The 18783-nt window shown below is 39.1% G+C and overlaps 1 protein-coding gene across 8 annotated transcripts in view; it reads right to left on the bottom strand.

Moving 5' to 3' along the window:
- The window catches only part of KIF13A (kinesin family member 13A), a 255765-nt gene that overhangs the window by 80963 nt on the left and 156019 nt on the right, over positions 1 to 18783 (bottom strand). For all 8 annotated transcript variants that reach the window (XM_060189313.1, XM_060189316.1, XM_060189315.1 and 5 more), the window contains exons 10-13: positions 14428 to 14539; positions 9457 to 9669; positions 5592 to 5702; positions 1920 to 2054 (exon numbers count right to left, since the gene is read on the bottom strand). In XM_060189313.1, the coding sequence (XP_060045296.1) occupies positions 1920 to 2054; positions 5592 to 5702; positions 9457 to 9669; positions 14428 to 14539 (571 nt within the window). The remainder of the gene's footprint in view (positions 1 to 1919; positions 2055 to 5591; positions 5703 to 9456; positions 9670 to 14427; positions 14540 to 18783) is intronic.

Raw genomic sequence — 18783 nt, 5'->3', positions numbered from 1 at the left:
CCAAGGACCGGTGTGAAGATCCTGGTTTGAGCCCCCGGCTCCCTACCTGCAGGAGAGTTGCTTCACAGGTGGTGAAGCAGGTCTGCAAGTGTCTATCTTTCTCTCCCTCTTTCTGTCTTCCCCTTCTCTCTTGATTTCTTTCTGTCCTATCCAACAACAATATATCAATAACTACAACAATAAAAACAAGGGCAACAAAAAGGAAATAAATATTAAAAAAAGATTTCAGAAACAATTCCATACCTCTTATTTCCTAAATGAACAGATTTTAAACCTGCCAGTAAATTACTACTTGTACCATATTTATATCTCTGGAAAAAGTAAAACGGATAATAGAAGACTGAGGTTCATTTTCAATTTTCACTTATGTAACCACTGTATTTTGCAGTATGTGAACTCAACCAGGTGTGCCACTACCCGGCCCCATACCACTGTATTTTGCATATGTTCTAGGCAGAGAAAACCATCAACAAGGGTATGATGTACTCTTTTACAAGTGGGTAATGCCTCTCTGTTTAGAGATTCTGGTATATGGACAGAGTATATAAGCTGTGTTCAAGACTTTAGGTCTCTAATTATTTTTATTTTATATTTTTTATTATCTTTATTTTATTGAATGGAGACAGCCAGAAATCAAAAGGGTAGGGGAGATAGAGAGGGAGAGAGAAAGAGAGACACCTGCAGCCCTGCTTCACCACTTTTGAGGCTTTCCTTCTGCAGGTGGGGACCAGGGGCTCGAACCCGGGTCCTTGAGCACTGTAACGTGTGAACTCAACCAGGTGCGCCACCACCTGGTCTCTAATTCTTGACAGTTCTTAAATGTTACAACATCTATATTTTTGAAATCCATAATCCACATGGATTATGTACATGTTTAAAAATGCCCTGATGGTGAGATGAGTGTCCCATGTCATTTGTGGTACTTTTCATCAGTGTCATTCACATGTCTTATTTCAAACAGATGTGTTACTAGGCAAATAACTTAGCATTTCTAAAAGTGTGGTTTGAAAACCCTTGGGTCTCTGAGAACCTTTTAAGAAGTTTATGAGGTCAAAACTACTTGAATAAAAACACTAAGATCTTATATGTTGTTACTCCCTAACATTTCACAAATGTACAGTGGCATTTTTCAGAGACTATATGACATATTATGATGTTGCAGCTTTGAAGATTTATGGGCTGTGTGCTTGCACATGTTTGTTTGGTTTTTTTTTTAACATTCTCAGTTTTAGTATCTAATACAGTATAGACAGAGGAAATGCAGATACATAAGGTTCTTCAACATCCTTGATGCTTATTTTTGAAGAGTACAAGTAGATTCAAAAGCCAAAAAGTTTGCGAATGGCTGCAATAAAGTGTATAATGTGGTTAGTAGCACGCACAGAGGCAAAAGTGCAAACCCAAAGGATATATCTTACTTTCACATTTGAAGGGTGAATGCAAGGCCAAAAAGTTATTTCCTAGGATGGAGATTTAGAAATGACAGACTCTTGAAGAACACTACTTATGTAATCTACCACAAGGATTTCCTCATAATTACTGAGAAGCATAATTATAGCATTCCAGAGTTTCTGGGATCTTTGTGGCTGAATTTTGAATGTCTCTAAATCACCACGTTCAGGAGCTACCCTGACACCTTCAGTTGTCTACTCACGCTACTCTCATGTTTGTACTTGGGAAATCGATCTCAATTACATAGCAACAGATAGTACAAAATGGGTACCTTCATTCTCAGTTGTAACTTAATCGTATTATCAATCCTCTGACTTTTTTCTTTTTTTAAAAACCAAATTAATCAATATTCATTCAATGAGAGTTAAACTGAATACAAAGAGCAAAATCATGTACCCAGAGTCAACCAGAACTTATACATAAATGAATCAGGATAGCGACTGTCTACTTATATACTATTCTTTTACCTTTAAATAATAAACCAGAAGTTCATTGAGTGCAGGGTCTGCATTCAGGTTGACTAAATAGCACTTATCATCTCCCACTTTGATACCAGACGTCTCCAGAGAAATTCCCATACTTTCCAGTTGTCGTTGTCTCTCCTGGTGTTCAAAAACAGACAAAAGCAGGGAATTTATTTGTTGTCCTAGTCTCAAGATGTATCCATGGAAAGTGTTAAGTCACTGTTTCTGGGGACAATGCCAATGAAATTACACATTCTACTCAGCTCTGCCCAGCTTACTTAGAGCACCAAAAATATATCAGATACCACCTTGCCCTTAAAGGGTTTATATTCTAGTAACAGGATAAAGCCACTAGATTGAAATCAAGAGGACAGCCCCTGTGCCACTAGAGAAGAAAAATGTGCCGTAGGGTGTTAAAAGAATCATGATGGGTTAAGAGGTCCTTAAAGTTTTCAGAAAGAGAATACATTTCAGATGGTTCCTGAAGCATATAAAGAATTTCAACAGGAAAAAGAGGGTGGAATACTAAGCCAGGGGAAATGTGTTCTGGGGACAGGGGGACAGGGAGCTTCATCACAGTGAAGCTACTGAATAATCTGAGGTACCAAGTAAAGTAGGTAGCAGAATAGTAGCAGATTGGGTTGGAATTACAAATTTGATATGTGCTACAGAGGCCCTGAATTCATTAATTCACTTATTCAAGAAATATTTATGTAAACAGTTCTGTGTTACATACTAATCAAATACTGGAACTATAATAGCAGACAAAATGAAGTCTATTCCTGGATGAAAACTTATATTCTAGTGGAAGGAGATGAATCATAAGCTTTCTGGCTCTATCCTCAATTCTGACACCATCTTCCCAGATAATCCGTTTAGTCCACTTGCATACTGGCTATCTGGCTCAGGCAAAATTACTAAAGTCATGGGCCCCTTGGAATATACCTAAAATAGACTTCCTAGCTTCCTCCCACACAAATAACCCTAGTTTCATCTGTTCTATTTCTACTTTTGGGTTTCTATTTATTAAACAACTTATCTTGCTTTATATCTTACAGCCTTTCAGCCACCAAGCTACTGTGATGCTATCTTGATTTCCTTGGGCAGATGACCTCACCAATGTGTCCTAGAACCTTGCTTCTCCAGAGCCCTAACCCAACTAGAGGAAGATAGAAACAGGCTGGGGGTATGGATTCACCTGCCAACATCCATGCTCAATGGAGAAGCAGTTACAGAAGCCAAACCTTTCACTTTCTGCACCACATAAAGAATTTTGGTCCATATTCCCAGAGGGATAAAGAATAGGGAACCTTCCAGTGGAGGGGATGGGATATGGAACTCTGGTGGTAGGAACCATATGGAATTGTGCTCCTATTATCTTAAAATCTTGTTAATAATTATTAAATCACTAATAATTTTTTAAAAGATGGTTAAATATACAAAATTTATATCTTATAAAATATACACACATATTATAGACAAACAGATGAGTAAATATACAGACTTTCTAATTTATTTTTTAAACTAGCTTTTAAAATATTTATTTATTTTCCCTTCTGTTGCTCTTATTTTTATTTTATCGTTGTTGTAGTTATTGTTGTTGTTATTAAGTCGTCGTTGTTAGATAGGACAGAGAGAAATGGAGAGAGGAGGGGAAGACAGAGGGGGGAAAGAAATAAAGACACCTGCAGACCTGCTTCACCGCCTGTGAAGTGACTCCCCTGCAGATGGGGAGCTGGGGGCTCGAACTGGGATCCTTAAGGCGGTCCTTGCGCTTTGCACCACGTGCACTTAACCTGCTGCGCTACCACCGACTCCCATATACAGACTTTCTAATGGTGGTAGTAAGTGTTATGGACAAACATTAAAGCAATTAAGAGCAACAGTATATAAAGCAGCTGTGTGAGTCAATGATATCTGTAAGAAACAAATAAGCAAAAAACTGTGCTAGGTCCCAGCTACTGCTTTCAAGCTATTAATTGAGATGGCCCAATATTTCCAAGAGGTCAACAAGATTAACATATTTACTTACTTATTAACTTATTTAAAAATTTTTAGAAATTATCTTCATTTATTTGTTGGATAGAGAGAGCCAGAAATCAAGAGGAAAGAAGGTGATAGAGAGAGGGAAAGAGAGAATACACCTGCAGTACTGCTTCACCATTTGTGAAGCTTTCCCTCTGCAAGTGGGGAGTAGGGTCTAGAACCCAGGTCCTTGCGCATTGTAACGTGTGCTCAATTAGGTGTGCCACCACCCAGCCCTCGATTAACATGTTTATAAAAAGCACAGTGAAGAAATTCATCAGACATTCATTCATACATGCACATGTCAAATTTGACCTTACTTTATATTTTATCTCAAATAAAAGTCATAAAGCCTTTAAAAATATTTATTATTTTTTAATTATAGAGCAGAGAGAATTGAGAGAAAGAGGAGATAGAGAGACACCTGTGACACGGCTTCACCACTTGTGAAGTTTCCCCACAGCAGATGGGGAACAAGGGCTTGAAACCAGGTTTTTGCACATTGTAATATGTGCACTCTGATGGGTATGCCACCTCTCAGTGACTAAGCATTTAAATTGTTTTCCCCACTCCAGGATTATCACTGGGGCTCAGTGCCTCCACTATGAATCCACTGCTCCCGGAGGCTGTTTTTTCCTTTCTTCTTGCTCTTGCTGTCTATCGTCCTTGTTGTTGTTATTATTGTTGTTGTTGTTGTTGGATAGGTCAGAGAGAAATCGAGAGAGAAGGGGAAGACAGAGAGAGGGAGAGAAAGATAGACACCTGCAGACCTGCTTCACTGCTTGTGAGGTGACTCCCCACAGGTGGGGAGCCAGGGGCTTGAACCTGGATCCTTGATCCGGTCCTTGCACTTCGAAGCCATGTGTGCTCAACCCGCAGCGCTATCACCTGGCCCCCGCATTTTTATTATTTAAAATGAATTTTTAAATTTTATTTACTTATTGGATAGAGACAGAGAGAAATTCAGGTAAAGAAAAAAAGACCAGCAGCACTGTTTAACCACTTGTGAAGCTTTTCCCCTGCAGGTGAGGACTGGGGGCTTGAATCCCAGTCCTTGCATATCGTGCTGGGCACTCACTCATCTGGGTGTGCCACAACCAGGCCCTCACAAAGTATTTTTAAAACAAGTTTACACTAAACAAATATTCTGTATGTTATAAAAGCTCTGTCAATCAGGCATGCTTTAATATTAGTGATCTAAGAATCATAAAACAGGGTCAGAAAGATAGCTCAGCCTGTTAAAAGTACAGAAACATACTTGAGGCCCAGAGACTGAAGGCAGGTCCAAGTCTTAGTACTACCTTCAGCCAGTGTTGAACAGTACTCTAGCCTGTCTTTCTTATAAAATAAATGAAGAAATCTTTAAAAATAAGTAAAATAGAAATCATCAAACAGATATTTTGAGTGTGGAAAGCAGGAAATCCTAAGGACATTTTTCTATACCCAACATGTTCAAATTACATGCTCTTCAACACTTGTGCAAAATAAATGGAACAAACTATAGCTGATAAAGGACGTGAAATCAATGTATAAAAGTGATCTGTGCAGGCTCTAAGTTCAGCAGGAAGAGATTCTTAAGACTTCAGTTCTTACGGTTGACAAGTGATTACATAAAAAAGACAGCAGATAAAAACGAGTCTAAATTATTACCTGTGCAATTTCTTCTGTTTTCCTCAGTTTCTCTTCCCAAGTTACTGTTAGTTCTTTTATCAGTTTTTCAGACTCATCGAGCTTCTCTTTCAGTTCAGGGGCCTTCATTGCCTTTTAAAGGAAGCCAGACATTTGATTTTTTTTATTGTTCTTCTCTGGCAATTATTAACAGTCTATTGGAAACAATTTTATTATACATTGTTGGGAAGAGTTTTAGCCCCTTACTAATCAAATGAAATACATGGATAATGTAATGAGTGTCTTTTTCCAAGGACAGTTTTTATATTTCAGCACTTTTTCCAAGGACAAAAAGAAATATGAGTGTCCTGAATTATAGTGACACAAATCACTACAAAATAATTTCATCCATTACACTTAATTTTGAATTTGAAGGTGTAAAAGATGGTAAAGGTAATTTTCAATATCGGAAGTTAAGAAAGAAATGATTATTTATGTAGATGTCTTTTAACTTTTTTAAAATTATCTTTATATATTTATGTATTGGACAGACAGAAATTGAGAGAAAAGCGGGTGATAGAAAGGAAGACTGACAGAGAGACACCTACAGCCCTGCCTCACCACTTGCAAAGCTTTCCCCCTGAAGGCGGGGAACAGGGGCTTGCCCAGGTCTTTGTGCACTGTAATGTATGCACTTAACCAAGTGTAATACCACCAGGCCCCAGCAACAGTATGTATTAACACTTTATAGAAACACGAGTCACTTCAGCATATAACCTACTAACAAGAAAGACAGTAGAGCTTGGTAAGAAAAGATGAAAACCTGGAGAATAACAAGTGTGGTTGAGACTCACAGTGTTAATAGAACCTCAAAGGGACCCTGAATGCTGGGAACATACATGAACATTCTAAATAAAATGTAGTGGCTGCTTCTTTCTCCCTGCAAGGCATTATTCTAGCCTTCAGGCTTAGCTTATTCTACGGTCATAATGGAAACAGATTCAGAGACAAGAAGAAAGAAACTAATTAGTCCAGAACTATCACACTTTCTTCCTAGGATGATCTGTCTTCGCAGTTTGTAAACATTCTGATTTTAGCATCAACAAAAATACACTAAATGATGATATGATTTTGAAAACAAAACTGGCAGTAGGTATTGAACGCTTATGTGTACACAAGGATTGTGCTAAGTACTTTCAGTGTCAATGTTGTACTAGGAGTTAGGGATGAAAAATTAGTAAAGCATGTAGGCCATAGCCTGAAGAAGAGGAAGACATGTTATAATGTAATGCCATGATCATCAAATAGTGGGGAATTCAGATCCTTGACTCTTTTTTTTACTTTCCTTTAATCTCCTGCTAATTACTCTTTTTAGACAGAATAGAAACAGTACCATTAAATGATACAAATAATGGTGAGGTCTTGTATGGTAAATCCTAACCATGGCATTTTCAAAGTAAAATAAGTTCCCAAGTAGCTTGATTGCAATAATAATTATCTTTTGCCTTCTTAAACGCTACGACAGCAAGGAACATTCCTCATTCTATAAAAAACTTGCTGATCTGGGGAAGCAATTACAGAAGCCACTTTCTGCATCCCATAATGACCCTGGGTCCATACTCCCAGAGGGATAAAGAATAGGAAAGCTATCAGGGAAGGGGATGAGATGCAGAGTTCTGATAGTGGGAATTGTGTAGAGTTGCACCCCTCTTATCCTGTGATTTTGTCAATGTTTCCTTTTCATAATAATAATAATAAACCCTGCTGATCTCAGCCAAATGAAGGCAACCAGTGAAATTAGTAAAGTCATGGGCCTCTTAGAATATACCTAAAATAGACTTCCTAGCTTCTTCCAGTGTAAAGACCCCAAATCTCATCTCCTGTATTTTTACCTTTAGGTTATTGATTATTAAACAATTTGTTCTGCTTTATATCTTCATGATTTTCAGTCAACAAATTGAAGATGCTACTATGACACCAATCTGATTTCCCTGGGCAGATGACCTCACCAATGTGTACTGAATCCCACTTCACCAGAGACCTATCCCAATTGGGAAAGATAGAAACAGGCCAGGGGGTATGGATGGACCTGTCAATGCCTATATCCAGCAGAGAAGCAATTACAGAAGCCAGATCTTCCACTTGGACTCCATAAAGATCTTTGTTCCATAATCCCAGAGGGAACAAAGACTAGGGACCCTTCCAGTGGATGGGAAGGTATATGATAACCTCGTGGTGGGAACTGTATGGAATTGTACCCCTCTTATCCCCCAGTTTTGTCAATCATTACTAAATCACTAAAAAAAATAAATAAATAAAACAATAGAAACAGTATTTGAACCCCTTTTTCCTAACTGACTACACCTTGTGAATCAAACAAAAAAAAGTCTTTGAGGACCCATTTTTTTATTGTTGTTGTAGTTATTATTGTTGTTATTGATGTCGTCGTTAGGGAAGAGAGAAATGGAGAGAGGAGGAGAAGACAGAAAGGGGGAGAGAAGGATAGACACCTGCAGACCTACTTCACTGCCTGTGAAGCGACTCCCCTGCAGGTGGGGAGCTGGGGGCTTGGACTGGGATCCTTACGCCAGTCCTTGTGCTTGGCGTCACCCGCGCTTAACCCGATGCACTAATGCCTGACTCCCGGTCCTATTTCTTTTTAAGCTAAATTCAGGGCCCCTTTTGCAAGAAGTTGAGTGCATAAGCTCTGTAGGTGAACCCTATACAACCTTTCCAAATAGCAGTGATGAGCTACATAACGTCTCATTATGTGCCTGTGAAACAGGCAAGCCTTGGTTCATCTTGGTTCAGGGGGTAACTGATCACATGTGCAGCTTGCCTGCTAACTAGAGGACTGAACCTGATCTTGAGCACTCTGTGCTGAATAGAAAAATCTTTTTATCCACACACCGAATGCATTCCCTTGCCTCCTTAATACTACAGGGATGTAATAATAATGTAAGTTCCCAATGAATGGATATCCCATGGTTTTGTGTCTGAATGTAAACCCCTTCTCAAACTATGTCTAGAAGCTAACTGGTCACTTGGCAATTTCTACTGCATGAGAAACTAAAGTTAGCAACATCTCAATTAGTTAAACCAATAGGTAAGGAGTATTTAAGTGGTTCCTGGGACATAAGATCTCAAATAAGGGTTAGTACCTCCCTCCCTCTTCTAATAGTTTAATACTTTCCCAACTAGAAAGGTGTCAGGAAAGTGACATCACAGGATGAGAACTGAGACACCTTTGGTTGTATAAATATAATTCATAATTTCTGGTATGTGAAAATATGTGATTGATGCTAAAATACCTGGTCTCCAACCCTTCCCATGACTTATCTGAAATAAGATACCTCACCCAGTCACTTGCTTAAATAACAACTCTTTAGAAAAGGGTGTGCTTATTAAAGTTTGGGTTATTAAACCAAAGAAAATCAGGTTAACAATGCAAATACTATTTTATTTCATACCTGTAACGTAAAAGGGGGCCTTATTTCTGAATTACCCCTAGTATTTAATTATCCTTTATCACACCAGCTTCCATGATCTAACGAGAAGACTCACAACAAACTTGTCTGAAAACTGCAAAAGCTTGTACAAATATTGTACAATATTAATTAAATATAACACACTTATTTCTAGGACGTCACACTGGAAGATCTCTGTGGTCAACATCAAGCAATCAATTGAGTAGTAGTAGAATCTCTTGTCAGCTTCCTTGACTGTAAGTTCCTAGCATGTAAGTCTTATATCATATTTGCACAATACTTGGCATGCAGCAGATGCCAGTCAACACAAACATGCTACTGCCCAGAGATAATCTACAACTGCAGTCAAGTACATCCTTACCATTCATATACCACAAACGTGAGAACACTGAAGACAGGGAGGACCAAGGTGATTTTACCTCAGCTTGTGATAGCTGCTCTTTCAGTTTTTCCACTTCCTCCCGCAGTTCCCGGATGACTTTGGCATTGGGATCCTCATTCACAATGGCATGGTTAACAATCCTTTTGGCTCGGTCTGCATATCGTAATGTGGAGAGGGTCTCTTCATAGTTGTCTGCTGCTGGGCTGATGGTGGCAATCATAGAGGTCTGGCTGTTGCCTCCCAAATTGTCCTGTAAAATATTTCATGTAGCATCTTAGAAAATAAGGTCCTCATAGGAAAAGTGGGCAAATATATATAATAGTTAACCCACATCTGTGTCCTTGGGAGAACTACTGCAGTTTCTAGTGGAGGGACTGGGGAACACAGAACTCTGGTGGTGGGATTGGTTTGGAATTATACCCCTATTATTTTATAAGTCTGTAAATCAATAGTAAATTACTAATTAAAAAATGAGTTCCTTTCAGCACACAATATGTATGATAAAATCAACAGACATGCATGTATGCTATTACTCTCCATGAAGAAAATGTGATGGAGAAATGGGTCTGTGTTTCACAAATTTTATAAGATGAAATGAATAATGCCTGCTGAACTGCATTACAGTGGAATAAAAGGCTATAAGAAATGATTTTCTGTCTTTAGAAACATTTAATTAATTTATTATTGATAGAGATTAAAATTGAGAGGAGAAGAAGGGGTAAAGAAGGAAAGAGGCAGAGAGACACTTGCAGCCCTATTGTACCACTTCTGAAGTTTCCCTCTTGCAGATGGGGACCAGGGGCTTGAACCTGGGTCCTTGTGCACTATAATATGTGTGCTTAACCAGATGTGCCACCTCCTGGTCCCTAAAAAATGACTTTTTAAAAAATTTAATCAGAGCACTGCTCAGCTCTGGCTTATGGCAGTGCAGGGGATTAGACCTGGGAGTTTGGAGCCTCAAGCATGCTATCTACCTCCACCCAAGAAATAACTTTCTAACAAGAAATGACATTCAAAGCTTTAACAACTGGGAGAAAGCCTAAGCTTGTCAGGTAAAGAAGGGACTACAAAAGCTGGAAAAGGGCAAGAGACTGGTTCACTTTAATAATGGCCTATTTGGTCACTGCCAGACCACCCAATCACCTGGGGTCCTAGTCAAGGAATTCCTGGATTCCCCCATAGATTCAATGGGCCTAGACCTCTAACAGATCCCTCTCTCCACCATCACTGGTCATTTCCATCAGGAACATTAGTATAAGTCCTCTTGTGGGCTTCTTCAGAACCATATCCTCACTATGAACTAGCAATGGTAAGGACTGCTCCACTTTTCTGAAGGGAGGCTAGGGTCATCCTACTCTACCACTTGAGGAAAACTGGTCCTGAAATGGGCGCAGCCTAGAATGGTTCCAGCTATGACATGGACTGTGAACATAAACTGTCAGGTACTGAGAGGTTATACAGGCTACTGTGTAAATATGAATATATATGGGCCCTGGGTCAGACTGACGTAAACAGTTAATTGTACTTAAATATTTTCTTCAAATCTGGGAGCTACTCTCTGCCCTGATCCAGCTTTCTAGTCCTATTCTCAAATCTTGACACCATCTTCCTAGACAATACTTTTATCCAACCTGAATGTTAGCTATCAAGCTCCAGCAAAAATTATGTCATGGGCTCCTTGGAACATACCTAAAATAGACTTCCTAGTTTCTTTTCACACTAAAATTCCTGTTCCCATCTACTCCATTCTAATTTTTTGATTCCTGTTCATTAATCATTTTGCCTTGCTTTGTATCTTACTGCTTTTTAGCCACCAAACTGCAGATGCTACTATGATTTTTATCCTGACTTCCATGGGCAGGCGACCTCACCAATGTGTTCTGGAACCTCACCTCTCCAGAGCCCTACCCCAATAGGGAAAGATGAAACCGGTTGGAGGTATAGATTGATCTGGCAATGGTCATATCCAGCAGAGAAGCAATTACAGAAGCCAGAACTCCCACCTTCTGCACACCATAGAGTTGGTCCATACTCTCAGAGGGGTAAATGTTACGGGAGGATGACCATCAGGACCCAGGGGCGGGGAAAAGGGAAATAAAAAGGGGAGGGGGAAGGACATTTGAAAGTACTAGGTATGACTTAGAAAGGAAGCTGGGCGGTGGCGCAGCAGGTTACATGCACATGGCGTGAAGGCAAGGACCGTCGTAATGATCCTGGTTCGATCCCCTGCCTCCCCTCCTGCGGTGGTGGGGGGTCACTTCACAGGCAGTGAAGCAGGTCTGCAGGTGTCTATCTTTTTTTTTTAAATTAATTTATTTCTTTAAAGAGAGACACACACAGAGAGAAACACCAGAGCACCTCCTAACAAAGTCCCAAAATTTAGATATAGAGCAGGTCCCATGAGATGGAGCATATGTTCAGATGTATCCATAAATTAGGGCAAAATATATACCTGAAATAAAAAGTACACAACAGTATGCAGTGAGTGAGTATAAAATTCATAATGAAATGGTTTCTACTTAAACTTAGATACCCACCTCACCTACTTCCTATTATACTTGTCTCACTCACTCCAAAGCTAATCTTATCAAAGCAAGGACTGCAAAAGCTGAATAAGGGCAAGAGACTGGCATACTTTATAACGATGACTCTTTAGTCACTATCAGGTCAATCCATCAGCTGGGGTCCTAATCGGGGAATCCTGAGATTCCCAAACAGACATAATAGGCCTAGACCTCGAATAAATCCCTCTCCCCAATGTTATCAGTCATCTCTATCAGGAACAACAAAATAGACCCCTTTGTGGGCCCTCATAGGACCTTGCCTTTAACATGGATCAACAATGGTAGAGAATGTTCCATCCTCTGAAGGGAGGCTGGACAACTCTATACTCAATACTCTATGCTCCACCTGAGGAAGATGGGTCCCGAAATTGGGACATCTTGGAACGTGCCTACAGATGACCACAGAATGTGAGCTTAGATCTACAGGGATGCAGAGGTCACATAGGCTCCTAAGCTGAATATGGGTCCCAGATCAAGTCAAATAGATGGAGTTTATGGTAAACAACATTTATACACCTTTCCCATATTTGGGAGCTACTTTCTTCCCTGATCAAGCTTTCTGGTCCTTTCTCCAGCCATGACATCATCTCCCCAGACAATAACTTGGATCCACCTGCATATCAGAGTTCAGGCTCGGGGGTAAAAACAAAACAAAACGAACTAGTATAGTCATGGGCCCTTAGGAATATAACTAAAATAGGCCTACTAGCTATCTACAAAACGGAGACACCCCCCTCCCCAACTTTTCATCTGCACTATTCCAGCCTTTAGGTTCACAATTAGTCAAAAACTTGTTTGGCTTTATACGTTAACTCTCTTTTCAGCCACCAGGTTCCAGATGCTACCATGATGCCAACTGGACTTCCCTGGACAGATGACCTCACCAATATGTCCTGGATCCCTGCTTCTCCAGAGCCCTGCCCCACTGGGGAAAGAGACAGACAGGCTGGGAGTATGGATCGATCTGTCAATGTCCATGTTCAGCAGGGAAGGAATTACAGAAGCCAGACCTTATACCTTCTGTACCCCATAATGACCCTGGGTCCATACTCCCAGAGGGATAAAGAATAGGAAAGCTATCAGGGAAGGGGATGGGACATGGAGTTCTGGTGGTGGGAATTGTGTGGAGGTGTACCCCTCTTATCCTATGGTTTTGTCCATGTTTCCTTTTTATTTTATTTTTAATTTCTTTTTTGGGGGGATTAATGCTTTACATTCAACAGTAAATAAAATAGTTTGTACATGCATAACATTTCTCAGTTTTCCACATAACAATACAACCCCTACTAGGTCCTCTGTCATCCTTTTTTGGACCTGTACTCTCCCCCTTACCTACCCCAGAGTCTTTTACTTAGGTGCAATACACCAACTTGAGTTCAGATTCTACTTGTATTTTCTCTTTTGATCTTATTTTTCAACTTCTGCCTGAGAGTGAGATATATCCATCCTTCTGTGTCTGACTTATTTCACTTAACATGATTTCCTTAAGCTCCATCCACGATGGGCTGAAAATGGTGAAGTTACCATTTTTAATAGCTGAGTAGTATTCCATTGCGTATATATACCACAACTTCTCAGCAACTCATCTGTTGTTGGACACCTAGGTTGCTTCCAGGTTTTGGCTATTACAAATTGTGCTGCTAAGAACATAGGTATACACAAATCTTTTTGGATGGGTGTGTTGGGTTCCTTAGGATATAATCAAATTTATATATAAGTAAATAAAAGAGAAAAAAATAAAAGTGGGCAAATTGATATAAGTACAGATAAACAGTAACAGAAATAATATTCAACCTATATCTGTGACTTCGGGAGAACTGCTGCTGTTTCCAGTGGAGGGAATAGGAACACAGAGCTCTAGTGGAGGGAAAGGTGTGGAATTATACCCCTGTTATCTATTAATTTTGTAAATAATATTAAATCATTAATAAAAAAAATAGCAGGGGTAGATAGCATAATGGTTATGCAAAGAGATTCCCAGGCCTAAGGGTCTGAAGTCTCTGGTTCAATTACCTGAACAACCATAAACCAGGGCTAATCAGTGATCTGGTAAAAAAAAAAAAAAAAAAAAAAGGAAAAGAAAATATTTGGGGCTGGATGGTGGCACATTTGGTTAAGCACACATGTTACAATGTTCAAGGACCCAGGTTCAAGCCCTGGTCCCACCTGCAGGGGGAAAGCTTCTTGAGCGGTGAAGTAGGGCTGCAGGTGTCTCTCTGTCTCTCTCCCTCTCTATCTCCCCCCTCCCTCTCAACTTCTGGCTGTCTCCAATAAATAAAGATAATAATAAAAAAAAGAAATGACCTCATATTCTTATTCCTTGGAATAATGGAATGATATTGTCTAGAGTTCATAGATTTGGTTAGCTATATATACAGCTATCAATTGTCACTTCTGAAAAAGTCAGTATTTAGTTAGAAAAAACACCTGAGACAATGAATTACCTTAAGAAGCCAAGTGAGGACTGAATCTCGATAAGGCACAAATTTGCTTTTACCCTTGCCAGCTGCTTGGTCAGCCAGTGATGATATAACCAATCCCAATGTTGTAAGTGACCTGCCAAGAGAAACAAGACCTTGATGAGGTGGTGATGATGGTCTGGGGACATGACTGCACTAAAAACTCCACATTACAATAGCTTGTAGACGTCATGAAACACAGTGCTGGCCAAGGAGATGTAGGGAGACATTATGGTATAGAGTTTTCCAGAAAGTTATCATTCGTTTGACAGAAAAAGTCCTATCAAACAGTTCAGCTGACAGAAGCTGGTGTGGTCTTTTGTTCTTCTTCCTTTTATTTTTTTATTTCTTTATTGGGGTATTCATAGTTTACAGTTGACAACAAAACATAATAGTTTGTCACTTTTCCACATAACAATTTTCACTTTTCCACATAACAATTTAACCCCCACTAGGTCCTCCTCTGCCATCATGTTCCAGGACCTGAACCACACCCCACCCCCAGAGTCTTTTACTTTGGTGCAATACATTAATCTTCTTCCTTTCTATGGATGCATTTGTGTATAACAGATTATATATATATATATATATATATATATATATATATTGTCTGGAATGGTAGAGTCATCATCAAGTCATGAGGACAATGTTAATACACACAAACAGGTTGGTAGACAGTATTTCTGGGGTGCTGTGTCAACCTCTGGATTTCTTTTTTTTTAATAATATTTAACTTATTTATTAATGAGATGGGTAGGAGAGGAAGAAAGAGCCAGAGCCAGACATCCCTCTGGTACATAAGCTTTCAGGAATTAAACTCAGGACCTCATTCTTGAGAATCCTAACACTTTATCCATTGTGCCACCTCCCAGACCACTCAATCTCTGAACTTCTTAAGTGATCATTCAGTTGCCACTGTAGCTGGGTTTTGCTGCCTACAGAAGAATAAAATGCCAGGAGTTTTTTTTTTTCTCTCCCCCCTCAGGGATATTGCAGGGGCTTGAAATGGTGGGCACAACTTCACCATATCCCAGTTTTTTTTTGTTCTTTTTTCTTCCAATTTTTGCCTTTTTTTTTTTTTTGACAGAAAGAAAGAGAAGGACGGGGAGGGAGGAGAGACACCTATAGCACTGCCTCATCTGAAGCTTCTCTGCTGTTGGTGGGGACCAGGGGCTTGGACCTGGGTACTTGCATATGGTAATAAGTGCACTTTACCAGGTGTGTGACCACTCGGCCCTAGATTACCAGAATTTTAAAGAATTAGCTGAAAAGTGATGAAGTATGTAGATCTGAGTTTAGTAGACTTCCCTAGTAAGCCCAAATTCTTTTAAAATTTAATTTAATTTATTTTTTGGATAAAGACAGAGAGAAATTAATAGGGAAGGACAAGATAGAGAGACACCTGTAGCACTGCTTCACCACTCATGAAGCTTTCCCCCTGGGATTGGGACCTTGAACCCAGGTCCTTTTACAATGCAGCATATGTGCTCTATGAGGTGTGTCACTGCCTGTCGCCTAAATTATTTTATTTATTTACTTTAATGAGAGAGGTACACAAAGAGACAGAGGGAGACTAGAGCATGGCTCAGTTCTGACTTATGGAGCCTGGGATTTTAGAGCCTCAGGCATGAAAGTCTTTTGTAATGTGAGCACTTAGCCAGGTGTGCCACCGCCTGCTCCCCCCACCATGAAAGGCTTTTGTATAACCACTATGCTGTCTCCCCATCCCATAAGTCTCCACTTTTAACAAGAAAGAAGAAATGCAAATAAAGTATGTGGTAAATTGGAGGGAGTGGGAAATACCATCATATGACAGGAGAGAAAGAAATGATTATATCAACAGAATAGACCTCATTTCTATTCACTACCATTTTCCAGTAATGAATGCAAATCATTAATTTTTAATACTGCTCATCTAATGAGTTTCATCCTTAATAACATTTCCATTTCAATTGCTTTTGTATAAATTAATTACATATAAACTAATGCTTTCAAAATAAAAAAGATTAAGAGTTGTTCTGAAGATTTCAATGTTATACCTAGAATTCTATAATCAGATAATTTTAAAAGATGAAGTGTGACAGTTAGATGGCATTCATTACTACAGGACATCTCAAACCATTTTAACACTGTGAATCTCCAATAAAGGTTTTATGAGTGTCATTTCTCAAAATTATTTGTCCAGGGATCTATTTTCCTCAGAATCAGGCTGGAAGCCAATCCTTCACTACCTTTGGGAAACATTGCGGTAACAATATCATATGCTCTAAAAGATGTAGCCCAAGGAGTAGACTTCTGCTATTCCTCCTGAGACTTTCCTATTAAATTTAAAGATATTTATTTAGATGTTTTTTAAAAAGATGTATAGGGAGTTTTACAGGAGAGAAAGGAAGGGTGAGGGAAGAGAGAGAGAGAGAGGAGAGAGAGGGATCAGAGGACCACTCTGGTGGGTGAGGCCCTGATATCAAAGCAGAAGGCTCAGGCATAAATAAGTCCTGCTCTCTACCAGCTGAGCTATTTTCCTGGCCACTATTTACATTCCCTTCCCCTACACAGCTGGGGCCTAAAAAGCACAAGTGGTAAATTAATAAGAACCCATGTCCAACCTTGAATATTGAGTAAAAGAGGCTGTTTTTATTCTCTTTACGTAAAAGCTCACATTTGGTTATTCAGGTGGTACTTGTTCAAGTGAATTTTTCAAAAGGACATGAATAAAAGTCAAGAAGGAAAAACAAAAAGGATTAAATCACATAAAACATTACATTTTAAAGTTATTGCAGCATAAATTATGTGACAGAAGTCTAGTATTCAGTTCAGTTCCTTGTTAGAAATGCTTAATATATTCTCTACTATTTACCACAGTAAACAAATGGAAATAATGCTTATTAGATGAATATTATTTGCATATAATGGTTGACCATCGATGAAAGTAAAATGGAAGCATTCCCAATGACATCACTAGGGGTCTTAGTGTGTTCTCTGATTTAAATGAGCTCCCACAGAACTTGAATTGGCCAGACTCCACAACAAACAAAAGGCATCTTCATTCTATACTCTGTAGGCAGGTGGAGCAGTAGGCTGATTTTTCAGATGTATTCCTGATGGATGACAATCTATGCGTCTTAAGCCTCACACAAGCTATGATGGTACAGCAACACAGTACCTCAACTCTTCAAATGAAAGACTAATGTGTGCTGTAAAGCTCTTAAGAGCTTAAGGAGAGATGAAGCTCCTAAATCCATAGACCATTAAGCAGATACTAATATCTGTGTGAAGTCCCTGACATGTCTGCTTAAGAGGATTATTAATGTTCCATCAAAAGAAGTCCAAATATGAGGCTGAGAGAAAGCTTGGAAATGTGTTAGCTATTTCTGTAGTTTTAGCACTCAACTCAGTGCTCATTTTAAGGCTTACAAAAGTCATTTGTGGAATTATAAGGCAGTCATTTCATTTATTATTTTATTTTACTTTATTGACATTTTTACAGCGATTACTATGTGCTAGACACTATCCTAAGCACTTAAAATAGTAATCAATTTAATCCTTAAAGCAGCCTGACTTAATAGGGTTGTTTCCTAAATCACATTTTACAGTTGAGAAAACTAAAAAGTTGAAAGACTACACAGTTTCTCTAAGAAAACACCATGTCTCTATCAGGAAGCCTTCCCTGTACCTTTCAGCTGTGTATACACTGTTTGCCATTATCCAACCACACTTCTGTCAAATTTAATGTATTAAGGTATCTCTTGCACTATCATATTTAGTGTAGTAAGGTATTCCTGGTCCTGGCCCATTTTCTAATGGTGTTGCTTTTTTTTTTTTTTTCTTTTCACCAGAGCACAGCTCAGCTCTGACTTAAATATGGAGGACTGAACCTGGGGCTTTGGAGCCTCAAGCACAAGAGTCTCTTTGCATAGCCATTATGCTATCTACCCTCCACCCTGCTTTTGTTTGTTTGTTTTTTAGTTTACTGAGTTCTTTATGTTTTTTGGCTATTAGTCCATTGTCTGATGTGTGTTGTGCAGAAACGTCTCCCATGCCACTGGGGTATCATTCTGTTTGGGTGGTAGTACCCTTAACTATGAAAAGGCTTTTCAGCTTGATGTAGTCCTATTGGTTTATTTGCTGCTGAATTTAAATCCTTGAAGTCTTTTTAAAAGCATAGGTTATAAAGTATTCTGCCAATGCTTTCTTCTATGTATTTGATAGTTTCTGGCTCAATGTCCACGTCCTTGCTCCACTTGGAGTTGATTTTTGTGCATGGTGATAACTGATGGTTCAATTTCATCTACTAGCATGTGTTAATCCAATTTTCAACAAAGCACTATTTGTCAAAGAGGT

The sequence above is a fragment of the Erinaceus europaeus genome, chromosome 4 (genome assembly GCF_950295315.1).
Source record: "Erinaceus europaeus chromosome 4, mEriEur2.1, whole genome shotgun sequence".
Taxonomy (NCBI): Eukaryota; Metazoa; Chordata; class Mammalia; order Eulipotyphla; family Erinaceidae; genus Erinaceus; species Erinaceus europaeus.
This window is presented reverse-complemented; position numbering and strand designations above follow the sequence as displayed.